Here is a 27,938-nt window from a genome sequence, read left to right as displayed (position 1 = left end):
CCTCTGCAACGCCATCAGCCCACGACGTCACGCCACTCAGGAAATTCAAACACTCCACACACACGCATATACAGAAGCACGCACTGTCGGCGGCATCGTTCTCCTCCAAGGTCACCGAGCCTGCGGCCCCTCGTCCGGTCTGCGGACACGCACAAGCGAGTCTTTCTTCTCACGTCAAGGTAAATTGGATCGCGATGTTCTAATCGGGATTTCGCGTTTTTTTGTTCGCCGGTAGGCCACATGTGTCGGCACGGATGAGGAATGAATCCAAAACAGTGAAGGATCGAGTGTCGTGTCGCTCTGTACGTGTGTGATGGAAATCATGGAACACGGGATGGGGCGTTCACGTGTTACTCGTGTCGGAAATTCCAACTGTGCGCATCATTTTATGGGGTTACTTGATTAAATGTTGCTATTAAGGGAGTTTGCATCCACTCGGCCTCGGTTGAGTCGCTAGCAGCATCGCATGGTGACGTCACTAATCTTTTTGACGTCAGATTTGTCTGTGGTGTCAACGTAAAGCTTACTATTGACTGTTTTTATTGGTATATGATGATTTTTTTTTTCTCCCGAAAAAAACACTTTGACACTTTGCTTTGATATGAGGATGCATTTTTGTCATTTCTGTCTGGATTCCTCTCTTAAATGTAACAATCACAAGGGCGTAGGTTTGGTCTCAATATTGGTAGGGACAATATGGCATAACCTCCATGTACACTTTTTGCTGGGGACGGGACATTCATAATGATCAATTCAAAATAAATCTGCATACTAACTTTTATGTGTATTGGTTCAGCCTACACCGTTCAATCCAAACATTTGTTTTCAAAAACTACTAAAGAAATATTTTGAAAACTTCCAGAAAAAATGTCCAGATTTAATGAGCAAATTTAAATTTAATTATTTGAACATCACTTGAATTATATTAACATACACAATAAATATAAGCTTGTTAATCATCTTTTAGCTCTCCAGGAACTTAAAAAAAAAAAAAATTAAAAAATTTCTTAAGACTCCTCAACATTGCCTAAATAAAGAAATTATAGCTGAAAAAACTTCTTTGACAAGGAATAACAAAAATAAATGAAAATGGAGCCGACTTTCAGGTAAAACACTTCAGCTTTTGTCCACAAGCACATCCAAACTTAACAATAAAATGAAAGCTCCTGTTAAGACCACATATAACATAAAAAGTCAAATTGGGGATAAGGGGGTAAACCTCGGTTCACTACATTTCTCACAGTTAATTTAACGTTAACAGTAAAAAATACATACAGGAGGACACTTCTCTCTAAGCCGCTTCCTACTCAAGTTTAGCAGGTTAGCAAGTTCACAGTTTTATACTAACTCTGATGCAGGTCGGACTTTCAGTAGCAAAATTAGTGGTGTGTTCCCCACTTCCACAACACTGACGTATTGTTACATTTCTTACAGTGGCTGCTGCTGGATGAAAAAAAAACAAACATCTTATATCCCTAATATTTATAATATCTAATGTGTGTGTGCTGGGGGGGTCAAGTCATCAGCCAATCAAATATGTGTTCAGGAGTAAAAAAAAAAAATTTTTTTTTAAATGGACCGGCACATTCAGGAAGTGGAAAGCGGTACATGTAAGTTTGAACATAATGAAAATAATTAACTTAATAATGGTGGGGTCAATTACAGCAATTATAACATATGGGAAGACAATCTAAATGACCTATATAACTGAAGTCATTATATAACGCAAATAAGGTTGCTTAAAAGTTGGTGGGGACAATTTGAGATTCCTGAAAAGTTGGTAGTGTTTTGTCACTACCGTCCCTATGCAAACCTACGCCCTTGATCACGCAAGACTCCAGCCACGTGATCGCTGTTATTTACTGTAAATTGTGTTTATGTGTTGACTCCCTGATGAGGCAGCTGACTGTCAGCAGAGTTTATCTCCAGGCTATCGTGTTAGGACCCCTTTCCGTGTCCCCTGCGGAAAGTTTGTTGTGAACACAAATCAGCTACGTACAAACATCACTGCTCATTAGCTACTGTCTTAGAAGAACTTTGGTTTTCATCTGATTTCATCTATCCAAATCAGTCCAGTCACTTTGTTTCGAGCTTTATGAACAGGGTTGTGTGTAGTGCTGTTACGATTAATCGATTAACTGGAGTAATTCCATTAGAAAAACGATTCGGATTAAATTTTGTCGAATTTTTGTTGAATTGTTGGAATTTTGATTAAATTTTCGAGTATTTGTTCCGTTAAAGTCGTGTTGTATGGTTTGTTTTGAAAGTGTTTGCATTTAGTGTCATTGATTTGGGTGGATAGACTGCCCTGTAGTGGCAACAGTGAATATGACATTACTCTATGGCTGCAGCTATCGATTATTTTAGTAGTCGATTAATTGATGAAGTACTTAGTTCGAATAATCGAGTCATCGGATAAGGAACATAAAGAATTAAAATACCTGAGCTGAGTCTTAAACAGTATAAAAGATAAATAAGTGAGGATTTATATACAACAAAAGAACAATTGACTAAAGTCCGCTAGCTTAAATGCTATAATATGCTAATGTTTTTTTCTTTTTTTTTTACAGTGCTCTTAACAAATGGTCCAGACACGTATTTGCACAATAATAATAAATAACTGCCAAATATACCTATAAACTACGAATGCATTAAAAAACGGCTCAAACAAAAACTTAGCTTATGTTGGTCTTAACACAGAGCAGCTGGATTCAGCCTCGTGAAATGAAACAGGCAGCGTATCCACCCAAATCAGTAAAACTAAATGCAAACACTTTCAAAACAAACCATTACAACGCCACTTTAACTCAACAAATATTCCAACCAGCAAAATTTAAATCGAATCCTTTTTCTCATCGAATAGTTGAATTAATCGATTAATCGTTGAAGCGCTACGTAACTCATTCAACATGGCTGAATCCAGCTGCTCCCTGTTAAGACCAACATAAGCTAAGTTTTTGTTTGAGCTAATGTTTTTTTTTTTAAATGCATTCGTAATTTAGTTTATAGGTATATTTAGCCGTTTTTTTGTGGGAATGTGTTTGAACGATTTGTCAAGTGCATTGTTAATTGTTTGTTTTGTTTTTTTTAATAGCATTTTATAGCATTTAAGCTAGCAGACTTTTGCTATGTAAGTTAGCCAAATGTTCTTTTTTTTAGTACTTGGATTCTCATTAATTTTTTTCATGTTCTATGCTAATAATTTCTTCAGTTACTGTTCCAGTTGTTTCATTAATTGCTAGTTATGGTATTTAGTAACACGTTATTTGACAGTGGTGCCATAAGACTGTCATGACAATCATAATAATGAGAAGACACTGTCATAAGCATGAATGAATGCTTATAACAGATGCCATTTAATGTCATCCGGCATATTATCTCACTTGAATGGATGTAGAAGTTAGTGACATAATTTGCCGGATGACAATTAATGATATCTGCGTAAGCGTTCAGTAATGCCCATGATAGTGTCTTTTGACAGTCTTGTGAAGCCACTGTCAAATAACGTATTACTAAATACCATAACTAGCAATTAATGAAACAACTACAACAGTAACTGAAGAAATAATTAGCACATAACATGAAACATGGTGTTGAAATGGTTTGTTTTGAAAGTGTTTGCATTTAGTGTCATTGATTTTGGTGGATACACTGGCCTCTAATGGCAGCAGTGGATATGACATAAGTTATTTACATGGCTGAATCCAGCTGCTCCCTGTTAAGACCAATGTAAGCTAAGTTTTTGTTTGAGCTGTTTTTTTCGGAGATGCATTCGTAATTTAGTTTACAGGTATTGCAGATCTTTGTGGGAATATGAGTTTGAACCATTTGTTAAGAGCAGTTTAAAAAAAAAAGAAGAGAAAAAAAAGCATTTTATAGCATATAAGCTACCGGACTTTTTCTATGTAAGTTAGCCAATTGTTCTTTTGTTGTACTTGGATCCTCATTTATTAAATTTTTATACTGTTTGAGGCTCAGCACAGGGATTTTAACAGTGGACAGTAATCCTATTTGGTTTCTTATGTCCGACTGCATTTCCAAGCTAAGCTGTCATGTTGATACAAGTTCCTCCAGTTGCTAATAGGTTTAGTAGTCAGTTATTTCTACCGCAGGGCCAAGGCAACTTTGAGATTACCTTCAAGACAGCATGCCATAACTTTCATCACCATGCGAGGGTTGATGAGTGTCATGATGACCGGCGTGCACTGTCAGAGGTCGAGTTTCCTTTTGTAGACTCTGACAGGGTTTACAACACCTGTTTGTTTGGATGCCATTTATATGTTCCGTTCACAAAGAGTATATAAATATTTTTATAAGTCGTGTCTTTTGTTAGGATTTAGTCGCCATGGCGCTTGTTTAGCTATACACCTTATTTCAACCTTAATAACCGTTCAGTATCTCACGTGAGGAACCAAGGACATACATAATTCAAGGTTATCGAGTTACTCCAGAAAGTTGGGTTGCTCGCAATTGCGTCAGGTAAATGAAGTGCCAAACACCCACGAACTGTGTTACGTAGACTGGAGTGAAAAAGTTAACCAACACGATTTGAAGGAAAAATGCAGCAGCAGGCTAAACTTTCTGCCGGTTCTTCAAAGATGTCCTTGTAAGGTAGACAAACACTGGTGCACTGTTTTGGATTGGTGCCCAAGATTGGCTTCTGTGTGATTTAGTATTCAAGAGGCTGTTATGATTCATTTTATTGAGTCACAGTGAGTCACGAGTAGTTTGTAGGTTTGTCGCGATCACAAATTTTAGGAGGCGATATATCGTCTCATAAATTATTGTCAATATGCAATATAATTGCATTTATTTAGCCAATTCAACCACTAATGTACTGACAATTCATTCTCATAAATCACCCGTTCACTGCAATAAACTGTCATTCTTAAATAAAACAAAAACTATATTGAAAATTTAAATGAATAACAATGCATGATGTGCTATTTGAAAGCTAGCTAGCTAAGTGCAGAATATAAAATAGGTGATAAATTTTTGTTCTCGGCCAATTAGAGCCCATCAAAAGTGTCGATTTGATCCAAAATGACTGTCATCTTGTCCTGCGAAGTGTGCATGTTAGACCAGTGCTTACGGTAATTTGTAAATCATAAGTTGCCAGAACGTAAAGTACATAAGACAGCACAGGGATGACGAGACTGGCACAGGTCCCGGAACATACGTAGAAAATGGTGCTGAAATCTAAGCCTGTCGCAATATGCAATAATTCCATTTGTCGCACAATAAATAAAAATGAAGGCGGTAATTTTTCCGCTGCGATTTATCACCTCAAATGCATCTTCGTTCTAGGTCCGTCAAAAAATGGCGCCAGAGCCAATCCTTCCCTTTATATCCTATTGTTCAACCTATCCTATTGTTCGCGTCAGTGCTCCGGATTGACTGCGGACCATCTCCGGCGTGCCGGTGTTGTTGACGTGTGGGCGCTCCCGTCAGGGGTGACATTTCACGCGGGGTGGCTATTTTTCGGCACAACACCAGATATTTAAAAGAAAGTCCACCAAAACATTGTTACGGACTTGCCTGCTACCAACAACCTCGCATTGACAACGGACAGCTGAATGGACATGATGAACATTGAGTGGCAAATTAAGAGCGCTGTGCTTCAAACTGGTCCTGTTTATGAAAGTCGATTGTCATATGCTGGCGTTGTGCAGTAATGAGCAAACGTGACTTCTGTGGCGTTTGCTAACTTTTTTAATGCGCGCACACACTAGATATCATGAAATAGCCAACTAGATGTGCTACGTCCCATGCCAATGGCTACATGAGCCCAGAGTGATTATGGGACACGTAGTCCATATACTACATCGATTAATTATAAACCGCCATGAATGAATGGAAGTTAAGCAGGCCAAATCAATCCATACCAGTGACTATAGATAATGCTTCAAATATTGTTAATTCAGTACGTGACACAGATGGATTCGGACCACAAATAGGATTTCTTGCTCATGTAGTAAACCTAGCTGCTAAGAGAGCTGTAGCAATCAACAGTGTGCCCCGCCTCACTTTACAAACAGTAAAGATTGTTCTCAGCACTTCACTTTACAAACAGTAAAGATTGTTCTCAGCACTTTTATCCAAAATTTCTTCAGATCAGTAAGAAGTAAGCACATAAATATTATGCACTAAAATGCATGCTTATATAATGGCAATAAAAAAATAAAAACAAAAAAATAATAAAAAATACAATTGTTGTTTTTTTCAGAGCATTAAATGTATTGAATCGGAACGACATTCGAGTCCCCCGTATCGAACCGTGACTTAACTGTATCGTTGCATCCCTATGGAACACCATAGCAGAAGCTATGAGGCCTCCACATTTGGTCCGGCCCCATGAACATTTTTTTTTTTTTTTTTTAATAGTGTTATTTATTTCCTGGCTTTTTTCTGTGAAGAAAATTTTTAATCTAGTTGATCACAGCTTAAAAATTAATTAATCGTAATTAATCGGTATTGAAACATCTATAGAATATACCATATTTTTCTGTAAATTATTGTTGGAATGAAAAGATAGGACACAAGACGGATATATACATTCAACATATTGTACATAAGGACTGTATTTATTATAACAATAAATCAAGATGGCATTAACATTATTAACATTCTGTTAAAGGGATCCACGGATAGAAAGACTTGTAGTTCTTAAAAGATAAATTTTCGTACAAGTTATAGAAATTTTGTATTAAAACCCCTCTTTATTTTTTTGTTTTAATAAAATTTGTAAAATTTTCAAACAAAAAATAAACCAGAAGCTCGCCATTGTTGATGTCATAAAATCCCATAAAAATCAGTCGCACGCAAGTGCCAGCAGAGGGCGACAAAACTCCAAAAAACGCAAGTAACAAATGGACATGACATTGTGCTGTCATTTTAATCTGTTTGAGCGGGGCATGTGCGTTAAATGCGTCAAATATTTTAACGTGATTAATTTAAAAAAATAATTACCGCCTGTTAATGCGATAATTTTGACAGCCCTATATATTATATTATTATTTTTATTTTATTTACTTATGTTCCGTGAAGAATTCAGAAAGGGGGTATTTGATTGTGGCTTTCTGAAAAACAATACATTTTTACATTTAGGCACTCCTGCAATCGTCACACTTTTTGTGTTACAAACTGACCCAGCCCCTCGCCAGAGAAGGAAAAAGTTATGTGGCCCTCACAGGAAAAGTTTGGGGAGTTATTTTTTCCTGGAAAACACATTTTATTTATTCTGTTTCTGTACGGTATTAATATTGTTGTCTTTTAATTAAGAGGCATGGTCTATTGTTTTTAGTTGTGATCTCTTAAAAAGTATTTTTGAATTTAAGAGTAAATATCGCGTACTGTATTCTCACTGTGTTATTGTAAATTTGTTTTTAAAAAAATGGGGGCGGGGGGTGCAATAATAGCGCATATCGCTAAAATTTGTAAAGGCGACAGGCCTACTGAAAACATTACGCAAATGTCCACTTGCCATTCTGTGGGATTTACAAGCCTCAATTTCAGTTAATACCCATGGTATATGTTCTGACAACAATTTACAATTATTTAGGCTATTCTCTGCACAGCACGAGCAATTGCCCAAATAACCACAGGTGGGACTTACAGTACACAGTCAGCAATTAGTTTCTCAACAGGTCTAACTTGTAAAACAAGCAAAAAAATAAAAGATTACAATTTATAATCCGGCACAAATTAACCCCTGATGTTGGCAAATTTGAAGCCAAATTATTCATTGCGAATCAGATTTTTCATAATGCCTGTCATTTTAAGTTTATTCTTCGTGTAGAATGTGAAGTATGCGAGATTTCCAGAAATTTTTAATTTTATGTTCAACATTACATGCTTTTCAGTTGTTCGCCGGAAGTACACTCGCTAAGTCGCTAACAGTTTTATAGCTGGCTAAAGTGGTTAGTACGTTCTGTTTTCCATTAGCCTTAATGTAGCAATAGTAAGGTTTAAAATGTTGAATATACAGTAGATGTGTTTCCTTACTTTGTATGTCTAAACTTTAATTATACATTGTGTTGATGACCAATAAACATCTGTGAAAGGAACTGGAGTCTCATTTTCAATAAACACGCACGCAGTCGGGAAAATTACCACCCTCAGTTTTATTTACCGTGCGATTAATTATTGCATATTTCAACAGGCTTAGTAGTTGGTCTATTACTGCAGAGTGAAGGAATCTGACCTTCCAGCTAGACCGCCGGAATCGCGCCAGCCGAACCCTGGATCCGGCAACCGGGCCAGAAGGCCAAACTCCACGTGTTCACCTTAGTTTTAACTAAAGATGATCGATCGGGTCCGATCACGTCATTTTCAAACTATCGGAATCGGCAAAAAAATATCGGACATGCCTTTTTTTAAATATATATATATATTTTTAATCGTTTTCTATTTGTATTTAACGTTACAGACAAAATGTCTTACACTCATCCAGAGTCTTTAGTTTTGGCTTTGAGTAGGGCTATCAAATCTATCGCGTTAACGGCGGTAATGAATTTTTAAAAAATTAATCACGTTAACGCAATTAACGCATGCGCTGCACGACCTACTCACGCATTGTCGCGTTCAATCTATAATGCCGCCGTTTTGCCTATTAATAGAGCTAAAAGGCAGCGTAAAATGAGTAGAGTGAATTTTGGCAGTCTCTGAAGCCTTTTTTTTAATTGGCTAAAGCCTTACAATCCCTCTCTCAACAATTAGAAATATCATGGGAAGCAATGTGGGGAAGCAAGGTAATAGTTGATCTTTTTCTTAACACCCTATGTTATTCCCCAACTTAGAGAAGATATATCAATTCGGTGCCACTACGCACAGTCATGGTTGTACTTCCCATCATGCATTTGGGCAGAACAGTTAAATGGCTACAGTATCATTTACTGAAAGCTCAACAAATACACTAGATGGCAATATTTAGTCACAATATACAAAGTCACATTTATCCTTTAAGAATTACAAGTCTTTCTATCCGTGGATCCCTCTCACAGAAAGAATGTTAATAATGTAAATGCCATCTTGAGGATTTATTGTCATAATAAACAAATACAGTACTTATGTACTGTATGTTGAATGTATATATTTGTCCGAGTTTTATTCATTTTTTTTCTTAATGCATCGCCAAAATGTATATGATCGGGAAAAATTATCGGGAATGATTGGAACTGAATCAGGAGCAAAAATAAAAGCAATCAGATCGGGAAATATCGGGATCGGCAGATACTAAAATGATCGGGATCGGATCGGGAGCGAAAAAACATGATCAGAACAACCCTAGTTTTAACTCTTTGTAATGACTCCATTTTGAAAGGTTTAAAGGAGGCTCACCAAGAACAAGTTGATTTATTCGGGTCGACAGCGATCAACAGAAAGGCAAAACAGACACAGACTAAGGCGAGGAGGCAAACTCGTTCCAGGGTCACTATATCAGAAGTCGCAAAAAGTTCCCAAGAAAAATAACAACACTTAGTGAAACATTCAGTCTTTTGAAGGCTCTTGCGGGGCGGGCTGTGGCAGGAAGAAGGGTGTGTTTACGATTATTGTCTGTGGATTGGACAGGATTCGAGAGTTACTGTTGTCCGGGCAACGAGGATTGTGGATTTTCCCACCTCAGCGTCAAAGGGCCTTTTGGAGTCTTGTCAGTCGTGTTATCAGTTGGATATCAGGAGTTCTCCGGTGTTCCTTGTGTTGAGACGGAGCGTCCCGCCATTTGTTCTGGACTGTCCGAGAGAACTGATGGCGAGAGTTGGTGTGTCAGTTGCATGACACACTCACTGGGTTTCCGTGATAAGAAGGCTTTTATTTCATATGCCCTATATTCTGCTTGTTTTCCTTAAACTATGGTATAAGTGCTATTTATTTTATATTGGGTGTGTTAGAGTAATACAAACAGTCAAACAGTAAATACAAGAAACAATACTATTTTCTGATTGGATTATTTTAAGTGTGTTAGAAAAATGCAAACAGTATGTTTTTCCGTAGGCACTGTCTATCTCCTTCAAGAGCTAACACAGAAGAGTGGTCTATTCATTTACATAAATTCTGCAAAATCTTTGTGTTCCGTCTTGTAGATTACGAGTGGTTTGACTTTGTGGTCAGTAGCGGACGACTGCACAATGTGAGTGTTGACTTTGTTACTGAGGAGACTCTGACATTGCCTGCCCTTGTTCGCTTATGTGCTTAAGGGATATGTGTGATCAGGAACCAAAATCCAAATTTGTGCCTCTAAATGTGTTCGTAGGCAAAATCTATCAGTTTAAGCTCCTTAAATATCGGGAGGCGATTGTGCTTACCATCTTTTAAAGGGTTCATGCTAGATTAATGTGAGACTGTGAGTACTTCTTATACTCTGGTAGAAGTCATTTGTCTGAAAAGTCTCGGCGTCCTGGTTCAAATGCCATGTGTAGACTACGCTATACAGTAATTTTGGCAACTGGAATTGCTAACACTCCTCCTCCGTATTCTCACACATAAGCTCAAAGATACCCATGCAAAGCTTTAGTTCCTGTTTTTCATAGTCCAACGTTGTTTAATGTTAACTTCCTTTCGAGATCAAATTTCTGATTTTTTTTTCAGATTTTCACCCTCATAATAGTCGCACTTTTCTAATGATTGGATGTTGAAGATCAAGTTTGACAACCATGCTAACTTGATTCCCGTCTATGGCTTATTAGCTTGTGCTGCAACATATCTGATTCCGGTTGACACCGGTGTCGTTTTAGTCAAATTGCTGTTACAGAACTTTGTGTTCAGCTGTGGGGGGAGTAAATATACGCCGGCTCATTGTGCTTCACCGCAATGGCACGCGGGGCTGTCAATTGTTGTTTTTGTTTGCTAGCTTTTGTCACTAGCTTGCGATCCTGTTCTCTGCGCACACGTGTGAATGCCGAGCCTCCGCCCGGTTTCCATTGACGTCCCTCAGGGCTCGTGGGGCGGGCTCAAGGTGAATGGTGGGTGGGGCTCAACCTTGAATCGCAGGTAGGAGTGAATAAGAGAGCTGTAAAAAGTGTGGGTCAGTGTTTGCACATGCTTTCCACCAGGATGTGGAACTGCTGGTATGTGACCGGGCTGGCAGTTTCCTGGAGGGCAATAAAAGTCTTAGTCGCAGCTAGCTATTTGTGTCCTTTGAATACTGTGATGTAAAATGAATTTTCGTCAATGGTTGATTCCACAAGTTTCTTTGTTCTCATTGCAGTGAAGAGCCAGTGTCTGTCCAGTGATGCCACCCCCAGTCACCGGCCCACCAGCCGTGCCCCCGCCGGACGGCGGTTGGGGCTGGGCCGTGGTGGTGGCGTCGTTCATCTCCATCGGCTTCTCGTACGCCTTCCCCAAAGCGATCACAGTCTTCTTCAAGGACATCCAGATCATCTTCGGTGCCTCGTACAGTGAAATTGCATGGATTTCCTCCATCATGCTCGCCGTCATGTACGCCGCAGGTCAGTCAGAAATGGACGGCTACACTCATTGACGCTATTACTCGACATGTGAAGCTGATGCTAATCCACAATGGGGGGAATCGTCTTTCAGGGCCCTTGTTGTTGATCAGTACAGATGGTGATAAGTTGATAACCACAGTAGATAGAGTGACAGGAGGATTAGTATGTGGCCAGATGGCAGCTGTGCTGGTGCCTCACACAATGCTCCAGGCCTTCAGCCAAAGTTAGAAATAGAGAAAGTGAACAGAGCAAGACCGACCCTAAGCATATTTTGACCAAAATCAGAAGAACAGAAGGAATTGTAGAGTGGTACATCAGTGAATTGAATTCTAAATGGATTACGGTTTGCTCAGTCACGTAAAACTGTTTTAAAATGGAGGTCATTGTTTTATGACACTAACGAGATGTATGAGTTGCAACGCAAAGCCAATACCATTAAAGCAACGATGAATCAATTAACTCGAATAATTTGAAAAAAAAGTTTAGAATCAAATATTGCTGCTTCGAGGATTCATGTAATGGTTTGTTTTGAAAGTGTTTGCAATTCGTTTTATTGATTTGGGGGGATACACTGCCCTCTAGTGGCAACAGTGAACTCAAATTTAACATGGCTGAATCCAGTTGGTCCCTGTTAAGACCAATATAAGGTTAGTTCTTTTCTTTGAGCAAATGGTTTCTTTTATGCATTCGTAATTTACCTATAAACTATAGGTATATTTAGCAGTTTTTTTTTGCTGGAATATGTTTTGAGTGATTTGTTAAGAGCATTGTTCCGAAAAAAAAAAAAAGTTAGCATTTTATAGCATTTAAGCTAGCGAACTTTTGCTATGCAAGTTAGCCAATTCTTCTTTTTGTTTTACTTAGTACTTTATTTTTTTTATACCGTTTGAGGCCAAGATCATGTATTTTATTTTTAAATTAAAGTGCATTTTTGCACAGTTTGAAGAAATACTCGGGAATTTTACAGTAATTTTCGGACTACAAGCCGCTACTTTTTTCCTTAATTTTGAATCCTTCAAACTTATAGTACAGTGCGGCTTATTTATTGATTTATTTGGGTTAATAGGTAACACTTTATTTGAAGGCGGCGTCATAAGACTGTCATAAAACCATCATAATTATGACATGACGCTATCATTGGCATCACTGAATGCTGCAAATTATGTCACTAACTCCATTTATGTCCGGCTTGGATCTTGTGTATCCATTCAAAAGTGAGATAATTTGCTGGATAACACTAAATGACATCTGTTATAAGCATTAATTAATGCACTTGACAGTGTCATGTCATGATTACGAATACGTCTAATTACAGTCTTATGTCACCACTGTCAAAAAAAATGTTACCAAATACCATAATTAGCAATTAATGAAACACCTGGAACAGTAACTGAAGAAATGATTAGCACAGAATATGAATTTTGATTGTTATTTACATCTGTAGCACTGCAGTGCATGCTAGGAGGCATGTTGGATGACGACAGTGTTGACAGCAGGTGGCAGCAGAGGTTGACTGCCTCCTTCAAGGGAGCAATGATGGCTAAATGAACCTTCTTGAAGCAATGAATCATGGTGGTTCATTTGGTTTTATAACATTCTTATGATGCCGCTGTCAAATAAAGTGTTACCGGTTAATATCTGTGTAAATATCCCATAATACAGTTAGGACAGCGGTGGCTTATAGTCCAGTGGGGCTTATCTGTGAACAAATGCCATTTCATATGCCAAATTTGGTGGGTGGCGGCTTATAGTCAGGTGCGCCTTATTGTGCAAAAATTATGGTATTTTGTATTTGCATTTAATTCTCTTTTGAAAGTGCAATCTTAGCAAGCCTTTGCTTTACATCTCCTAAAAAAAAATTCTGATTAATCGATAGATGCAGCCCTACTTCTGTCTCTGAAATGAGTACCAAGTAGCTTGCACAAATTGCAGTGATAGACATGGACTTGCCGTACAATACCAACAATAAGATTGTAGATTGTGATTAAAAACACAACAAAACTTGTTTATATCTTAGTCAAAGCAATCCTTTTCTTATCAATGTTGTTATAAATGACTGCGCACTCAGGTAATAAACCTAAGCCTGATAGTTTCAGCATGGTAGTTTGGGAAAGTAGTAAAAGAGTAAGAAAAAAAAAAGGGTAGGGCACATTTCAGCATGCAATACCTCCCTAGTATTGCATGTGGGAATTTTCTGAGGTAAGCATTGCTCACTAGTGACGTGTTCAAGCTGCAGACTGCACGCTTGCATGGGATCAACCGAGTTAATCCAGAGAGAGAGTGACAGAGACAGTGAGAGTTGCCCTTGGGTGAGGCAACATTGAACCAAATATTTGGGCCAAAGTGGTGAGATTTAGGATAGGATTTGTAATAGTGTGGTTTATACCGCCTCTTGTGGCCAATGTGAGATTACAAGAGCGAGCAGCACAATGTCCATTGAATTGAAGCAAATACCGTAATTTTCAGTCTATAAACTCCTACTTTTTTCCCCTCATTTTGAATCCTGCAGCTTATTTGTTGATTTATTTGGGTTAATAGGGAACTTTCTTTGACAGCGGCGTCATAAGACTGCCATAAGACCGTCATAATTATGACATGACATGGGCATGAATGACATGATGAATTATGGCACTAACTCCATTTATGTCCAGCTCGGATCGTTACATCCCATTCAAAAGTGAGATAATTTGCCGGATGACACAAAGTGTCATGTCATAATGACGGTGGTATGAAAAAGTATCTGAACCTTTTGTAATTCCTCACATTTCTGCATAAAATAAGCATCAAATGTGATCTGATCTTTGTCAAAATCACACAGATGAAAAAAGTGTCTGCTTATTTTAATGAGAGTAGTATGCAAACAATGACAGAAGGGGGAAAAATATGTGGTATGAAAAAGTATCTGAACCTTTTGTAATTTCTCACATTTCTGCATAAAATTAGCATCAAATGTGATCTGATCTTTGTCAAAATCACACAGAGGAAAAAGTGTCTGCTTATTTATGTCCAGCTCGAATCGTTACATCCCATTTAAAAGTGAGATAATTTGCCGGATGGCACAAACTGTCATGTCATAATGACGGTGATATGAAAAAGTATCTGAACCTTTTGTAATTCCTCACATTTCTGCATAAAATCAGCATTAAATGTGATCTGATCTTTGTCAAAATCACACAGATGAAAAAAGTGTCTGCTTATTTTCATGAGGATAGTATGCAAACAATGACAGAAGGGGGAAAAATATGTGGTATGAAAAAGTATCTGAACCTTATGTAATCTCTCACATTTCTGCTTAAAATCAGCTTCAAATGTTAGCTGATCTTTGTCAAAATCACACAGATGAAAAAACTGTCTGCTTATTTTAATGAGGATAGTATGCAAACAATGACAGAAGGGGGAAAAATATGTGGTATGAAAAAGTGAACTTTTTGTAATTCCTCACATTTCGACATAAAATCAGCATCAAATGTGATCTGATCTTTGTCAAAATCACACAGAGGAAAAAGCGTCTGCCTATTTTAATGAGAATGGTGTGCAGACAATGACAGAAGGGGGAAAAATAAGTAAGTGAACCATCCCATTTAATATTTTGTGGTCCCCCTCATTGGGAGCAATAACTTCAATCAGATGCTTCCTGTAGCTGCAGAGCAATCTGGCAAATCGATTTGGACTAATCTTGGCCCATTCTTCTCCACAAAACTGCTGTACTTCAGTCAGATTCCTGGGCTGTCTCGCATGAATCGCTGTCTTTTAGGTCATGTCACAGAATCTCACCGGGGTCCAACTCCGGACTTTGATTTGGCCACTCCAGAACGCCTATTTTGTTCTTCTGAAAGCATTCTGAAGTTGATTTACTTCTGTGTTTTGGATCATTGTCTTGTTGAAGCATCCATCCTCTTTTTAGCTTCAACTGTCTGACGGACGGCCTCAGGTTTTCCTGAAAAAGATCCTGTTAAACTTTTGAAATCATTCTTCCATTATTTGATTGCAAGTTGTCCAGGCCCTGAGGTAGCAAACCACCCCAAATCATGATGCTCCCTCCACTATGCTTCACGGTGGGGGTTAAGTGTTGATGTTGGTGAGCTGTTCCATTCCCCCCCGCCCAAACATGATGTTGTGTGATACTCCCAAATAATTCAAATTTGGTTTCATCAGTCCACAAAATATTTTTGCCATAACTTCTGTGGAGTGTCCAAGTGCCTTTTTGCAAACATTAAACGAACATTTTTTTTTTTTTTTTTTTTAAGACAGCAGTTGCTTCCACTGTGGAGTCCTCCAATGAACACCTTTCTTAGCCATAGTTTTACATATAGTTGGTTTGTGCACATAGATATTGGACTGTGTCAGTGATTTTTGTAAGTCTTTAGCAGACACGCTAGGGTTCTTTTTCACCTCTCTGAGTATTCTGCTCTGAACTCTTGGAGTCATCTTTGGTGGACGGCCACTCCTTGGGAGTGAAGCAACAGTGCCAAACTATGTCCATTTGTAGACGACTTCTCTGACTGTCAATTGATGAACAACCTGACTTTTAGAGATGGTTTTGTATCCTTTCCCAGCTTTATGCAAATCAGCAATCCTTGATTGTAGGTCTTCAGACGGCTCTTTTGACCGAGCCATGATACACATCAGAAAATGCTTCTCATCAAGACAAGTCTGACCAGGTGTGCGTTTTATAGTGGCTAGGGCAGCTTTAAACCACTCATCAGTGATTGGGCACACACCTGACTGAAATTGTTTTGTAAGAATTGGTTTCAATTGCTCTTTAAGTCTCCTTAGGCAGAGGCTTCACTTACTTATTTTTCCCCATTCTGTCATTGTTTGCATTCTCATTAGAATATGAAAACCTATATACGTTTGGGTGGTTTTAGGTAAAGCAGACAGTGTTTTTTCATCTGTGTGATTTTGACAAAGAGCAGATCACATTTGATGGTGATTTTATGCAGAAATGTTAGTTTCCAAAAGGTTCAGATAGTTTTTCATACCACTGTATGATGGTCTTGTGATGCCACTGTCAAATAAAGTGTTACCAAACACCTTAACTAGCAACTAATGAAACAACTGGAACAATAACTGAGGCTTTAATTAGCACAGAACATGAATTTTGATTGTTATTTAAATCTGTAGCGCTGCAATACATGTTAGGAGGCATGTTGGACGACAACAGTGTTGACAGCAGGTGGCAGCAGAGGTTGACTGTCTCCCCCAAGGGAGCAGTGATGGCCACATGAAGCTTCTTGAAGCAATGATGGTGGTTCATTTGATCATTTGTGATAGCTTTAAAATGCCACTGTCAAATATAGTGTTACTGGTTAATATCTTTTGGTGTGAATATCCCATAATACAGTGAGGACAGCTGCGGCTTATGGTCAAGTTCGGCTTATTTATGAGAAAGTGCCATTTTCGTCCCAAATTTCGTGGGTCGCAGCTTTTAGTCAGGTGCGTCCGAAAATTATGGGAGTTAAAAATAGTACTTCTACACATAGGCGGAGTTTGACTTTTGGGGCAGGGGGGGCACAACATGTTGAATACCCCAAAACACATTGTCAGCAATAAAATTAACATTAACAAGAATATTTAAAATAATAAGTTGACAACGAGCGTTTTTTGTTTCCCATCATTCTTGAGGGGAATTCTAAATCAGGCTGCTTAGGCAATACTTTTCGCCAAGATCGTCATCCATTGAATTTGGTACGCCCGCCGGTGTCGTTCCAATGTAGTTACACCATTCAAAAATTGTATCTCCTGGGCGGAGCAATATGGAGGTAGATTTGTGTCTTTATTATTCAATCAAAAAAAAGTTGCTTCAATTAAAAAAAAAAAAAAAGTTGCTTCAATCAAAATATATATTTTCAACCCAAAAAAGTCTCTTCAATCAAAAAAAGAAATGTTTGAATGCAAAAATAAGTTTTAAACTAAAAAAACTATAACTAAAAAATACACGTGAAAGCCTTTTTTTCTTTGATTAATTTTAATTAAAAAATTTTTTTTTAATTTTTTTTTGATTGAAGCAACTTTTTGATTGAAGTAATGTTGATTTGTGTTTGGGCCACATTTTGGCTAGTACATTCTTAGGGCCCGAGCACCAACAGGTGCGAAGGCCCTATTGTTCTGCAAAGGATTATTCTTTTTTTCAGCGCAAATGAAAATCGCCAATTTGGAGGTCTTAACATGCTCAAAAACTCACTAAAATTTGCACACACATGCGTCTTCTCAAAAATTTCAATAATTTGGCAACGTTGTGAAAAAATGTCAAAAAATGGCTCAGTGGCGTCCCCTGGAATTTTTGAAAAAAGGCCTCTCCATTTAGGTTTTTTCAACGTAGAGCGATGAAATTTGGGGAGTCGATACCTTGTGCAAAAATGCTTCAAAAAGTCTCTTGCACTCATATTCCAAACCCAACAGGAAATCGGGTATTTTGGATTGAATGTTTAAAAACATGCCATTTTTGTTGAAAACCAGGGTGCACGTTTGAGACCATTGCGCCGAGGCAGTTAGTTGGATCCTCCTCAAAATTGGTGAGACTCTTCATGAGACATATGAGAGCTTAAGTTATCAAAATGGTGAGTTTTCATTCATGGACCTGACCTGGGCGAAGTACTAAAGTCAGGCTTATTTAGGGTTTCGGGTTAGAGTTTAGGGTTAGGGCTTCTTCAGGGCAAATGAAAATGGCCAATTTGAAGTTCTGAACATCCATAAAAACTCAACAAAATTTGCACATATCAAAATGGTGAGTTTTCATTTACGGGCCTGACCTGTGCGGGGTACCAAAGTTGGGCTTTTTTTGGTGTTTAGGGTTAGGGCTTAGGTTTAGGGCTTCTTCATGGCAAATGAAAATGGCTAATTTAATTATTATTATTATTATTATTATTATTATTATTGGGTGGTTGTTATGTCTTATTTCCTTGTATTATTCTTTTTTCATGGCAAATGAAAAGGGCCCTTGTTTTTTTGACATTACGTTGAAGAATAAGCCAAATGTATTCATCCAAAAAAAGATCACCAAAAATAAATTGGAGAAATCGATAAGTTCGCCGAAAAGAAACTGGAGAAATCGATACGCTCCCCCTTGGGCCCGTTGAGTCCTGCGCGCAGTGCTAGTTCTCTTTATTATTCAATCAAAAAATAAGTTGCTTAAAAAAAAACAAAAAAACATAGATTTTCAAAAATAAAAATCAATCCAAAAAAATCATAAAAAAAAGGTTTTGAATGCGGAAAAATATTTGAGATTGAAAAATTTGCATTTGAACACTTAAATTTTCATTGAAAAAGATTTATTTGATTGAAGCAATCCTTTTTGTGTTTGGCCATATTATGATTAAGAAATTTGTGTCTAAATCATTCAATCCCCCAAAAAGTTGCTTCAATCAAAAAAAAAAAAAAAATCATAGAATTTTTTTTTTTTTAAAATATACATTTTTTAAATTATATGCAAAGCAAATGGCTGTCTAAGGTGCTTGAAAAATAATTTCAACCCATTCTAAAAATGTTTTTTTGTTCTTTTTGTTCATTTTTGTTGAAGTTTTTTTGCTTTACAACTTTAATATATACTGTATATAGGAACGTCTATTACATGCAATGACATTTTTCGGCCACCAAGGGGGGCCTGGACCCCCTGCACCCCCCCCCCCCCCTTAAAATCCGCTTATGCTTCTACAACATGGCATTCTAATTTTGATTCAATGACACTGAAATACAATCATTCACAGTTTATAAAGTTACCTCCTGTTAAATTGTGGCGCGCATAAACTATTACACACATTTTAGTCAGGTCACCCCCTGTTTGGCTTTCCAGGTGGTTTATGAAATTTCTGTCCGCAGTGTGTCTGGACAGGGGGTGATAAGCTTTTTTCCAATATGCAGACTCGGATGGGTTTCCTCATTTCAGAGCCTCCTGTGAATTCTGATCACTGCTGCACATGCAAATGAGGGGAACTTTTTTCCGCTTATACTGATATGTCTTGGCCACAGGTCCCATCAGCAGTATACTGGTGAACACCTACGGCTGCAGGCCCATCGTCATGATGGGTGGCTGCCTCTGCGCTGTCGGCATGACCCTGGCTTCATTTTGTAACAGCGTGGTGCAGCTTTACCTCTGCATCGGCGTTATCGGTGGTAAGTCCAGCGCAATCCACTTAAGGAAGTTGCCTTAATTAGCTTCTGCCTTTAAATAGCATGCGGAAATGAAGTAGAAGGAAGAGAGTTGACCTGTTAGGTTAATGTGAGTATGTATGGAGGTAGATTTGTGTATTTATTATTCAATCAAAAAAAAAAAAAAAAAGTTGCTTCAATCAAATAAAAAGTTGCTTCAATCAAAGAAAACAGTTTCAATGAAAAATGAAGTGTTCAAATGTGAATTTCTGAGTCTCAAATATTTTTTCACATTCAAACCTTTTTTTCTACGATTGAATTTTTTAAATTTTGGATTGAAGTGATTTTTCTTTTGAAAATATATATTATATTTTTCGAAGCAACTTATTTTTTGATTGAATAATAAAGACACAAATGTCCTAGCCAAAATGTGGTCCAAACGCAAATTTACATGACTTCAATCAAAACAAAACTTGACTTTAATCCCAAAAAACAAAATTTCAAAGAAAAATAGTTTTCAAATACATTTTTTTGAGTTTCAAATTTATTTTTGCATTCATACACAATTTTTTTTTATTGTAGTGACTGTTTCTTCGATTGAAAATATATATTTTGATTGACACAACTTTTTTTGGATTGAATAAAGACACAAATTTGGGTATCGATAAGCATTTGCTTTTTTCCCGTCTTCCTTTGTCATCGTCTTTTTCGGGCAAATTATTCCATAGTCTGTGTCAATGTTTCTCCTTTCTGGCCAAACTATCCCACACTCTGTAACTGATTCTGATGATGATGACAATGACAATAAATTCATTCATTCATTCATTCAAATTTACCTCCATATGTATGTTGCTTTAACAATAAACAAGTTGATATTACCATATTTTCATTTTTTACCCGCTAATACCTGTAGACTTGTTTTGAAAAATCTGGATGAGCTAATAACATTTGTATTGTTTCCACAAAGGACTTGGATTGGCATTCAACCTGCAACCAGCTCTTACCATGATTGGCAAATACTTCTACAAGAAGCGTCCGATCGCCAATGGGCTAGCCATGGCCGGGAGCCCGGTTTTCCTCAGCTCGTTGGCGCCGCTCAACCAGTACCTTTTCAACCAGTTTGGCTGGAGAGGAAGCTTCCTGATCCTGGGCGGCCTGCTGCTCAACTGCTGCGTGGCCGGCTCGCTCATGCGGCCTCTCGGACCGCCGCCGTCCAAGCTGAAAAAGGAGGAAGTGGTAAGCGCCAAGGAAAAGCGCACCGCGTGGCAATTGGTCAACAAGTACCTGGACTTGACGCTCTTCAAACACCGCGGCTTTCTCATCTACCTATCCGGAAACGTCATCATGTTTCTGGGCTTTTTCGCGCCGATTGTTTTCCTGGCCGCTTACGCCAAAGACATGGGCGTGGATGAGTACTCCGCCGCGTTCCTCCTCTCCATACTGGCTTTTGTGGACATGTTTGCCAGACCCTCAATGGGCCTTCTAGCCAACACGCGTTGGATTCGACCCAAGATTCAGTATTTCTTTAGCTTCGCCGTGCTCTATAACGGCGTTTGTCACATCCTCTGCCCGTTGGCTAGCACCTACACCGGCTTGGTGGTCTACGCCGTCTTTTTCGGATTTGCCTTCGGCATGGTCAGCTCAGTGTTGTTTGAGAGTCTCATGGACCTGGTCGGGGCTCAGAGGTTCTCCAGTGCAGTCGGACTCACCACGATTGTGGAGTGCTGCCCGGTTCTCCTCGGACCACCGATAGCAGGTACTTCCATGTTTGGTTTCATCTACCATGACAGCAATGATGCTTTTTATACTTAATAAGTTGTTGTTGAAAGGACATAACAATCAATGTTGTCAATATGATGCCATCAACTTTTCTGTCTACCGTATTTTTCGGACTATAAGTCAGTTTTTTTCATAGTTTGGCTGGGGGTGCGATTTATACTCAGGAGCGACTTATGTGTGAAATTATTAACACATTATTATATCATTTCACATGTTATTTTGGTATTTAAGATTGACACTGATGGTTTGATAAACTTAAAGATGTCCCGATCGATCGGCATCGGGTCCGATCACGTCATTTTAAAAGTATCGGAATCGGCAAAAAAAATATCGGACATGCCTTTTTAATATATATATATATATATATATATATATATTAGAGCTGTCAAATGATGAATCAAGTTAATTACAGCTTAAAAATTAATTAATCGCAATTAATCGCAATTCAAACCATCTATAAAATATGCCATATTTTTCTGTAAATTATTGTTGGAATGGAAAGAGAAGACACAAGATGGATATATACATTCAACATATGGTACATAAGGACTGTATTTGTTTATTATAACAATAAATCAACAAGATGGCATTAACATTATTAACATTCTGTTAAAGCGATCCATGAATAGAAAGACTTGTAGTTCTTTAAAGATAAATGTTAGTATAAGTTATAGAAATTTTATACTAAAACCCCTCTTAATGTTTCTGTTTTAATAAAATTTGTAAAATTTTCAATCAAAAAAATAAACTAGTAGCCCGCCATTGATGATGTCAATAATTACTTACACAATGCTCTTGGGTGCTGAAGCCTATAAAATCAGTCGCACCCAAGCACCATCAGAGGGCGGCAAAGCTCCATAAAACAAAATTAAGAAGTGGGCCTTTCACTGTACTGTCATTTAAATCTGTCTGAGCGGGGCATGTGCATTAATTGCGTCAAATATTTTAACGTGATTCATTAAAAAAATTAATTACCGCCCGTTAACGCGATAATTTTGACAGCCCTAATATATATATTTTTTAAATTAAATAGTTTTGTAATTGTATTTAACGCGTTAACGGCGGTAATTAATTTTTAAAAAATTAATCACGTTAAAATATTAAACGCAATTAACGCATGCGCTGCACGACCCACTCACGCATTGTCGCGTTCAATCTATAATAGCGCCGTTTTACCTATATATAGAGCTTAAACACAGCGTCAAATGAGTAGAGAGAATTTTGGCAGCCTTTGGAGCCTTTTTTTAATTGACTAAAGCCTTACAAACCCTCTCTCAACAATTAGAATTATCGTGGGAAGCAATTTTGGGAAGAAAGGTAGTAGTTGATTTTTTCTTAACACCCTATGTTATTTCCCAACGCAGAGAAGATATATCAATTGGTGCCACTACGCACAGTCATGGTTGCATTTCCCATCATGCATTTGGGCAGAACAGTTAAATGGCTACAGTATCATTTACTGAAAGCTCAACAAATACACTACATGGTAATATTTAGTCATAATATACAAAGTCACATTTATCCTTTAAGAATTACAAGTCTTTCTATCCGTAGATCCCTCTCACAGAAAGAATAGTAATAATTTAAATGCCATCTTGAGGATTTATTGTCATAATAAAAAAAATACAGTACTTATGTACTGTATGTTGAATGTATATATCGGTCCGAGTTTTATTCATTTTTTTCTTAATGCATTGCCAAAATGTATATGATCAGGAAGTATTGTCGGGAATGATCTGGATCGGATCGGGAGCAAAAAAACAACAACAAAAAAACAACAACCCGACTTATTAGCACGTTCTTTATGCTATAGTTATCTGAATAACTCTTAATAGCGATGTTACGTTAACATACCGGCCACGTTCGCATTTTGTTGTTCATGCATCATGTAACATTATCATACTGTACACTTATTCAGCATGTTGTTCTATATTGTATTTTTTATTTTAAATTGCCTTTCAAGATGACATATCTGTTCTATGTGCTGGATTTTATCAGGTAAATTTCCCCCCAAAATGCGACTTATACTCCGGTGCGACTTATATATGTTTTTTTTCCTCTTCATTGGGCATTTATAGCTGGTGCGACTTATACTCAGGTGGGACTTATAGTCCGAAACATACGGTAGATTATATTTAGTCTTTTTAGTGTTTCATATATGGCTGTCGAAATTATCGCGTTAACGGGCGTTAATTAATTTTTTAATCACGTTAAAATATTTGACGCAATTAACTCACATGCCCCGCTCAAACAGATGAAAATGACAAAACAGTGTAATGTGCACTTGTTATTTGTGTTTTTGGGCGTTTTGTCGCCCTCTGCTGGCGCTTGGGTGCGACTGTGGGTTTCGGCACTATGAACGAGCATGGCGTAATTATTGACATCAACAATGGCGAGCTACTAGTTTATTTTTGATTGAAAATTTTACAAATTTCATTAAAACGAAAACATTAAGAGGGATTTTAATATAAAATTTCTATCACTTGTGTTAACATTTATCTTTTAAGAACTACAAGTCATTCTATCCATAGATCGCTTTAACTGAATGTTAATATATAAACAAATACAGTACTTATGTACCGTATGTTGAATGTATATATCCGTCTTGTGTCTTATCTTTCCATTCCAACAATAATTTACAGAAAAATATGGCATATTTTATAGAGGGTTTGAATTGTGATTATTACGATTAATTAATTTTTAAGCTGTAATTAACTTGATTAAAAATTTTAATCGTTTGACAGCCCTAGTTTCATAATAACGCTAATGAGAGATGGTCATAGCAATCAGTCAGCCCTTGACAATATCATAAAGTTCCGTAATTTTCAGATTAGAAGCAAGGATTGTTTTCCCCTCATTTCGAATCCTGCGGCTTATAGTCCAGTTAATTTGTTGATTCATTTAGTTTAATAGGACACACTTTATTTGACAGAGCCGTCATTAGACTACCATAAGACCGTCATATTTATGACATGACATTATCATGGGCATTATGAATGCTTATAACAGATGTCATTAAGTGTCATCCGGCAAATTATGAGAGACAGGAGACGTTCAACTTCTGCTGCCCCCTACTGTAAACACTGTTGTCATCCAACATGCCTCCTAGCATGCATTACAGCGCTACAGATGTAAATAACAATATAAAATTCATGTTCTGTGCTTAATATTTCTTCAGTTGCTGTTCCAATTGTTTCATGAATTGGAAGTTATGGTATTTTGAAACTTTATTTGACAGAGGCATCATTAGACTACCATAAAACCGTCATAATTATGACATGACACCATCATGGGCATTATGAATGCTTATAACAAATGTCATTCAGTGTCATCCGGCAAATTATGAGAGACAGGAGACAGTCAACCTCTGCTGCAAACACTGTTGTCATCCAACATGCCTCCTAGCATGCATTGCAGCGCTACAGATTTAAATAACAATCAAAATTCATGTTAAATAACAATCAAAATTCATGTTCTGTGCTAATTATTTCTTCAGTTGCTGTTCCAATTGTTTCATGAATTGGTAGTTATGGTATTTGGTAACTTTATTTGACAGAGGCATCATTAGACTCCCATAAAACCATCATAATTGTGACATGACATTATCATGGGCATTATGAATGCTTATAACAGATGTCAGTAAGTGTCATCCGGTAAATTATGAGAGACAGGAGACAGTCAACCTTGGCTGCCACCTGCTGTAAACACTGTTGTCATCAAACATCCGTCCTAGCATGCACTGCAGTGCTACAGATGTAAATAACAATCAAATTCATGTTCTGTGCTAATTATTTCTTCAGTTGCTGGTCCAATTGTTTCATGAATTGGTAGTTATGGTATTTGATAACACTTTATTTGACAGCGGCATCGTAATACTGCCATAAGACCATCATAATTATGACATGACACTATCATGGGCATTATGAGTTCTTATGACAGATGTCATTAAGTGTCATCCGGCAAATTTTGAGAGACAGGAGACGTTCAGCTTCTGCTGCCACCTGCTGTAAACACTGTTGTCGTCCAACATGCCTCCTAGCATGCACTGCAGTGCTACAGATGTAAATAACAATCAAATTCATGTTCTGTGCTAATTATTTCTTCAGTAGCCTTTCCAATTGTTTCATGAATGTGTAGTTATGGTATTTGGTTACAATTTATTTGACAGCGGCATCATAACATTGCAATAAGACCGTCATAATAATGACATGACACTATCATTGGCATTATGAATTCTTAAGACAGATGTCATGAAGTTTCATCTGGCAAATTATGTCACTGACGTCCAGCTCGGATGGTTTACATGTATTCAAAAAGCGAGATAATTTGCCGGATTGCACAAATTGACATGTCATAAGCATTCAATAATGCTTACGGCAGTGTCATTTCATAATTATGATGGTCTTATGACAGTCTTATGACGCTGCTTTCAAATGTTACCAAATATCATAAGTAGCAATTAATGAAACAACTGAAACAGTAACTGAAGAAATAATTAGCACAAAACATGAATTTGATTGCAATTTACATCTGTAGTGCTGCAATGCATGTTGCATTACAACACTGTTGACAGAAGGTGGCAGCAGAGATTGACTGTCTCCCCCAAGGGAGCAGTGATGACAAGATGAAGCTTCTTGAAGCAATGAAGCTTCGCAGCCAATTGGTTGAAAGCTTCATGGTGGTTTATTTGGTCTTAGGACAGTTGTATGATGCCGCTGTCAAATAAAGTTTTACCGGTTAATATATTTTTGTGTAAATATGCCATAACACAGTGAGGACAGCTGCGTCTTATGGTACAGTGCAACTTATTTATGAACAAATGCTGTTTTTGTGTCAAATTTGGTGGGTGGCGGCTTATAGCCAGGTGTGGGTTATCGTCCGAAAATTATGGTAGATTGTTTGTCTTGTTAGTGTTTCATATAAACACTAATGAGAGATGGTCATAGCAATCAATCAGCCCTTGATTATATCATCAAGTATATTGACAGGCTGAGCTATGGGAAACAAAACCACATCATTCACTTTACTGTAACTCCTCCAGGTGTCAGTTTTCTGATATATGACCTTGGAATGAAGTTGGAAATAATTGCTTAGCTTTCAAAAGCACCAATACGCCCATCCCTCATTCCAACATACAACTTGAGCATGGGTATCTTCTCACAATGGACTCGTGAATCTATCAGGTTTACTGTTTTATTCAAACACTTACGCATTTTGTTGTTGTTTTTTTCAGGAAAACTGGTCGACGTGAGCGGGAATTACAAGATCATGTATTTCTGCTGCGGCGCCGTAGTAATCTTGGCTGCCTTGTGGCTATTCATCGGTAACTTCATCAATTACAGACTTCTAGACCGTGAGCGTAAACTAGAGCAGTATAAGCCCGCCGGTTCAGAGGACCCAGACGCGGTGCAAAAACGGGCTGCACCCGAGGCCGGTGATGCGAAACAACCGGACGAAGAGAAAGCCCAGGAGCCCATGCAACGAGAAACCAATATGTAAGAGTTTTTTTGTCTTCTAACAAACTGAGCTTCAAGCCGAGAGAGTGCCTCGCGGTGTTCCACCTGGCTCCATTCAGGGTCCTCTGCAACTCTTCAAAACTGCCAAAGCAACAAACGTGCAGAACAAAAGTGTAAGATACTTGACTCACATTGAATTAACTGTAAATATGAATTAAAAAAAAAGCTTTCCACAAATATCTCCCCAAACCGAACATGCCAGTGTAGCTATTAACACGTCTTCCGATGTAAACTAACTTTTGTGTTGCACTTTTTTCCCCTCAAAGGTGTTAAACAGTGTTGCAAAGTCCGCCTGTCCTTGATTTTGTCTCGAAGTCGCTCACGCAGAAAGGCGTGGACGACGGCTTCAGCTTTCAAACGGCTCCAACTAGTTGTCCGTGTCAACGGCGTCATTTTAAAATGTCGCCGAGCAGGAAAAAGAAATGCCAGCTCCTCATTGGCAGCCTCCACGTCCCCCTCTGGTGCCCTCCAGAGACCCCTCGGGCATTACTGCTTTCACTGTACAAGCTGTAATTATTCCAAAAAAGCAAAACTGAATGTACTCTACTATACCAGCCTTAATATTAAGGCAATAATGACCAAAATCATCAGCAGATAATATTTATTTAGTCTTTTTTTGCCTTAAATATAATTGAAGGAATCACGCTAATGTTGACCAAAATGTCCATGTATTAATGTCGTACCCCCCACCCAAAATTAATAATAAAATTAAGCTTTTATGTCAAGTTACTTCCTATATTTAAAAAATATATATATATTTAAATATATAGTGTTAAATTTTTGACATTTTTTTCAGTTTTCAACTGTATTTTTTATACCTTAGCCAAATCCACCATCACTGTGGTTTGTATGACTTTGAATGTTTTCTCACTCAATCTATGAAATTCACTATGCAAACTAATTTTGAGAGACAACGAGAACCAAAAGTGGTATTTGCCATGTGGCAAAATTGGTTTTGCTATGTGGCATTTTTTTGCCATGTGGCTTTTATTTGTCATGTGGAAAAATGGATTTTGCCATGTGGCATTATTTTTGACATGTGAATTTTTTTTGCCATGTGGCAAAATAGATTTTGCCATGTGGCATTATTTTTGACATGTGAATTTTT

At 37.7% G+C, this 27,938-nt stretch overlaps 1 protein-coding gene across 3 annotated transcripts; it reads left to right on the top strand.

Annotated features, from left to right (window-relative positions):
- The first annotated feature begins 23 nt into the window (after positions 1-23).
- zgc:165507 (uncharacterized protein LOC561188 homolog) lies at positions 24-27,938 on the top strand. Of its 3 annotated transcripts, none has more exons than XM_057856064.1 (5): positions 24-179; positions 11,207-11,447; positions 19,416-19,559; positions 20,503-21,291; positions 26,548-27,938. In XM_057856064.1, the coding sequence occupies exons 2-5, from the start codon at positions 11,231-11,233 to the stop codon at positions 26,811-26,813; spliced, it is 1,416 nt and encodes a 471-aa protein (XP_057712047.1). In that variant the 5' UTR covers positions 24-179; positions 11,207-11,230; the 3' UTR covers positions 26,814-27,938. The 3 variants fall into 3 exon arrangements, with proteins under 3 accessions (XP_057712047.1, XP_057712048.1, XP_057712049.1); XM_057856065.1 differs by lacking the exon at positions 24-179 and adding an exon at positions 11,040-11,150; XM_057856066.1 differs by lacking the exon at positions 24-179 and adding an exon at positions 11,048-11,066.

This window comes from Corythoichthys intestinalis, chromosome 13 (assembly GCF_030265065.1).
Source record: "Corythoichthys intestinalis isolate RoL2023-P3 chromosome 13, ASM3026506v1, whole genome shotgun sequence".
NCBI lineage: Eukaryota > Metazoa > Chordata > Actinopteri > Syngnathiformes > Syngnathidae > Corythoichthys > Corythoichthys intestinalis.
Note: the sequence above shows the minus strand (reverse complement) of the source record. Positions and strands in the feature narration are given on the sequence as shown.

Bases quoted from the DNA above. Each gene is read 5' to 3' on its own strand.
- zgc:165507 (XM_057856064.1), top strand. From the start codon at position 11,231: ATGCCACCCCCAGTCACCGGCCCACCAGCCGTGCCCCCGCCGGACGGC. The intron at 11,448-19,415 runs GTCAGTCAGAAA...TCTTGGCCACAG, and splicing joins CGCCGTCATGTACGCCGCAG to GTCCCATCAGCAGTATACTG. The intron at 21,292-26,547 runs GTACTTCCATGT...TGTTTTTTTCAG, and splicing joins CCTCGGACCACCGATAGCAG to GAAAACTGGTCGACGTGAGC.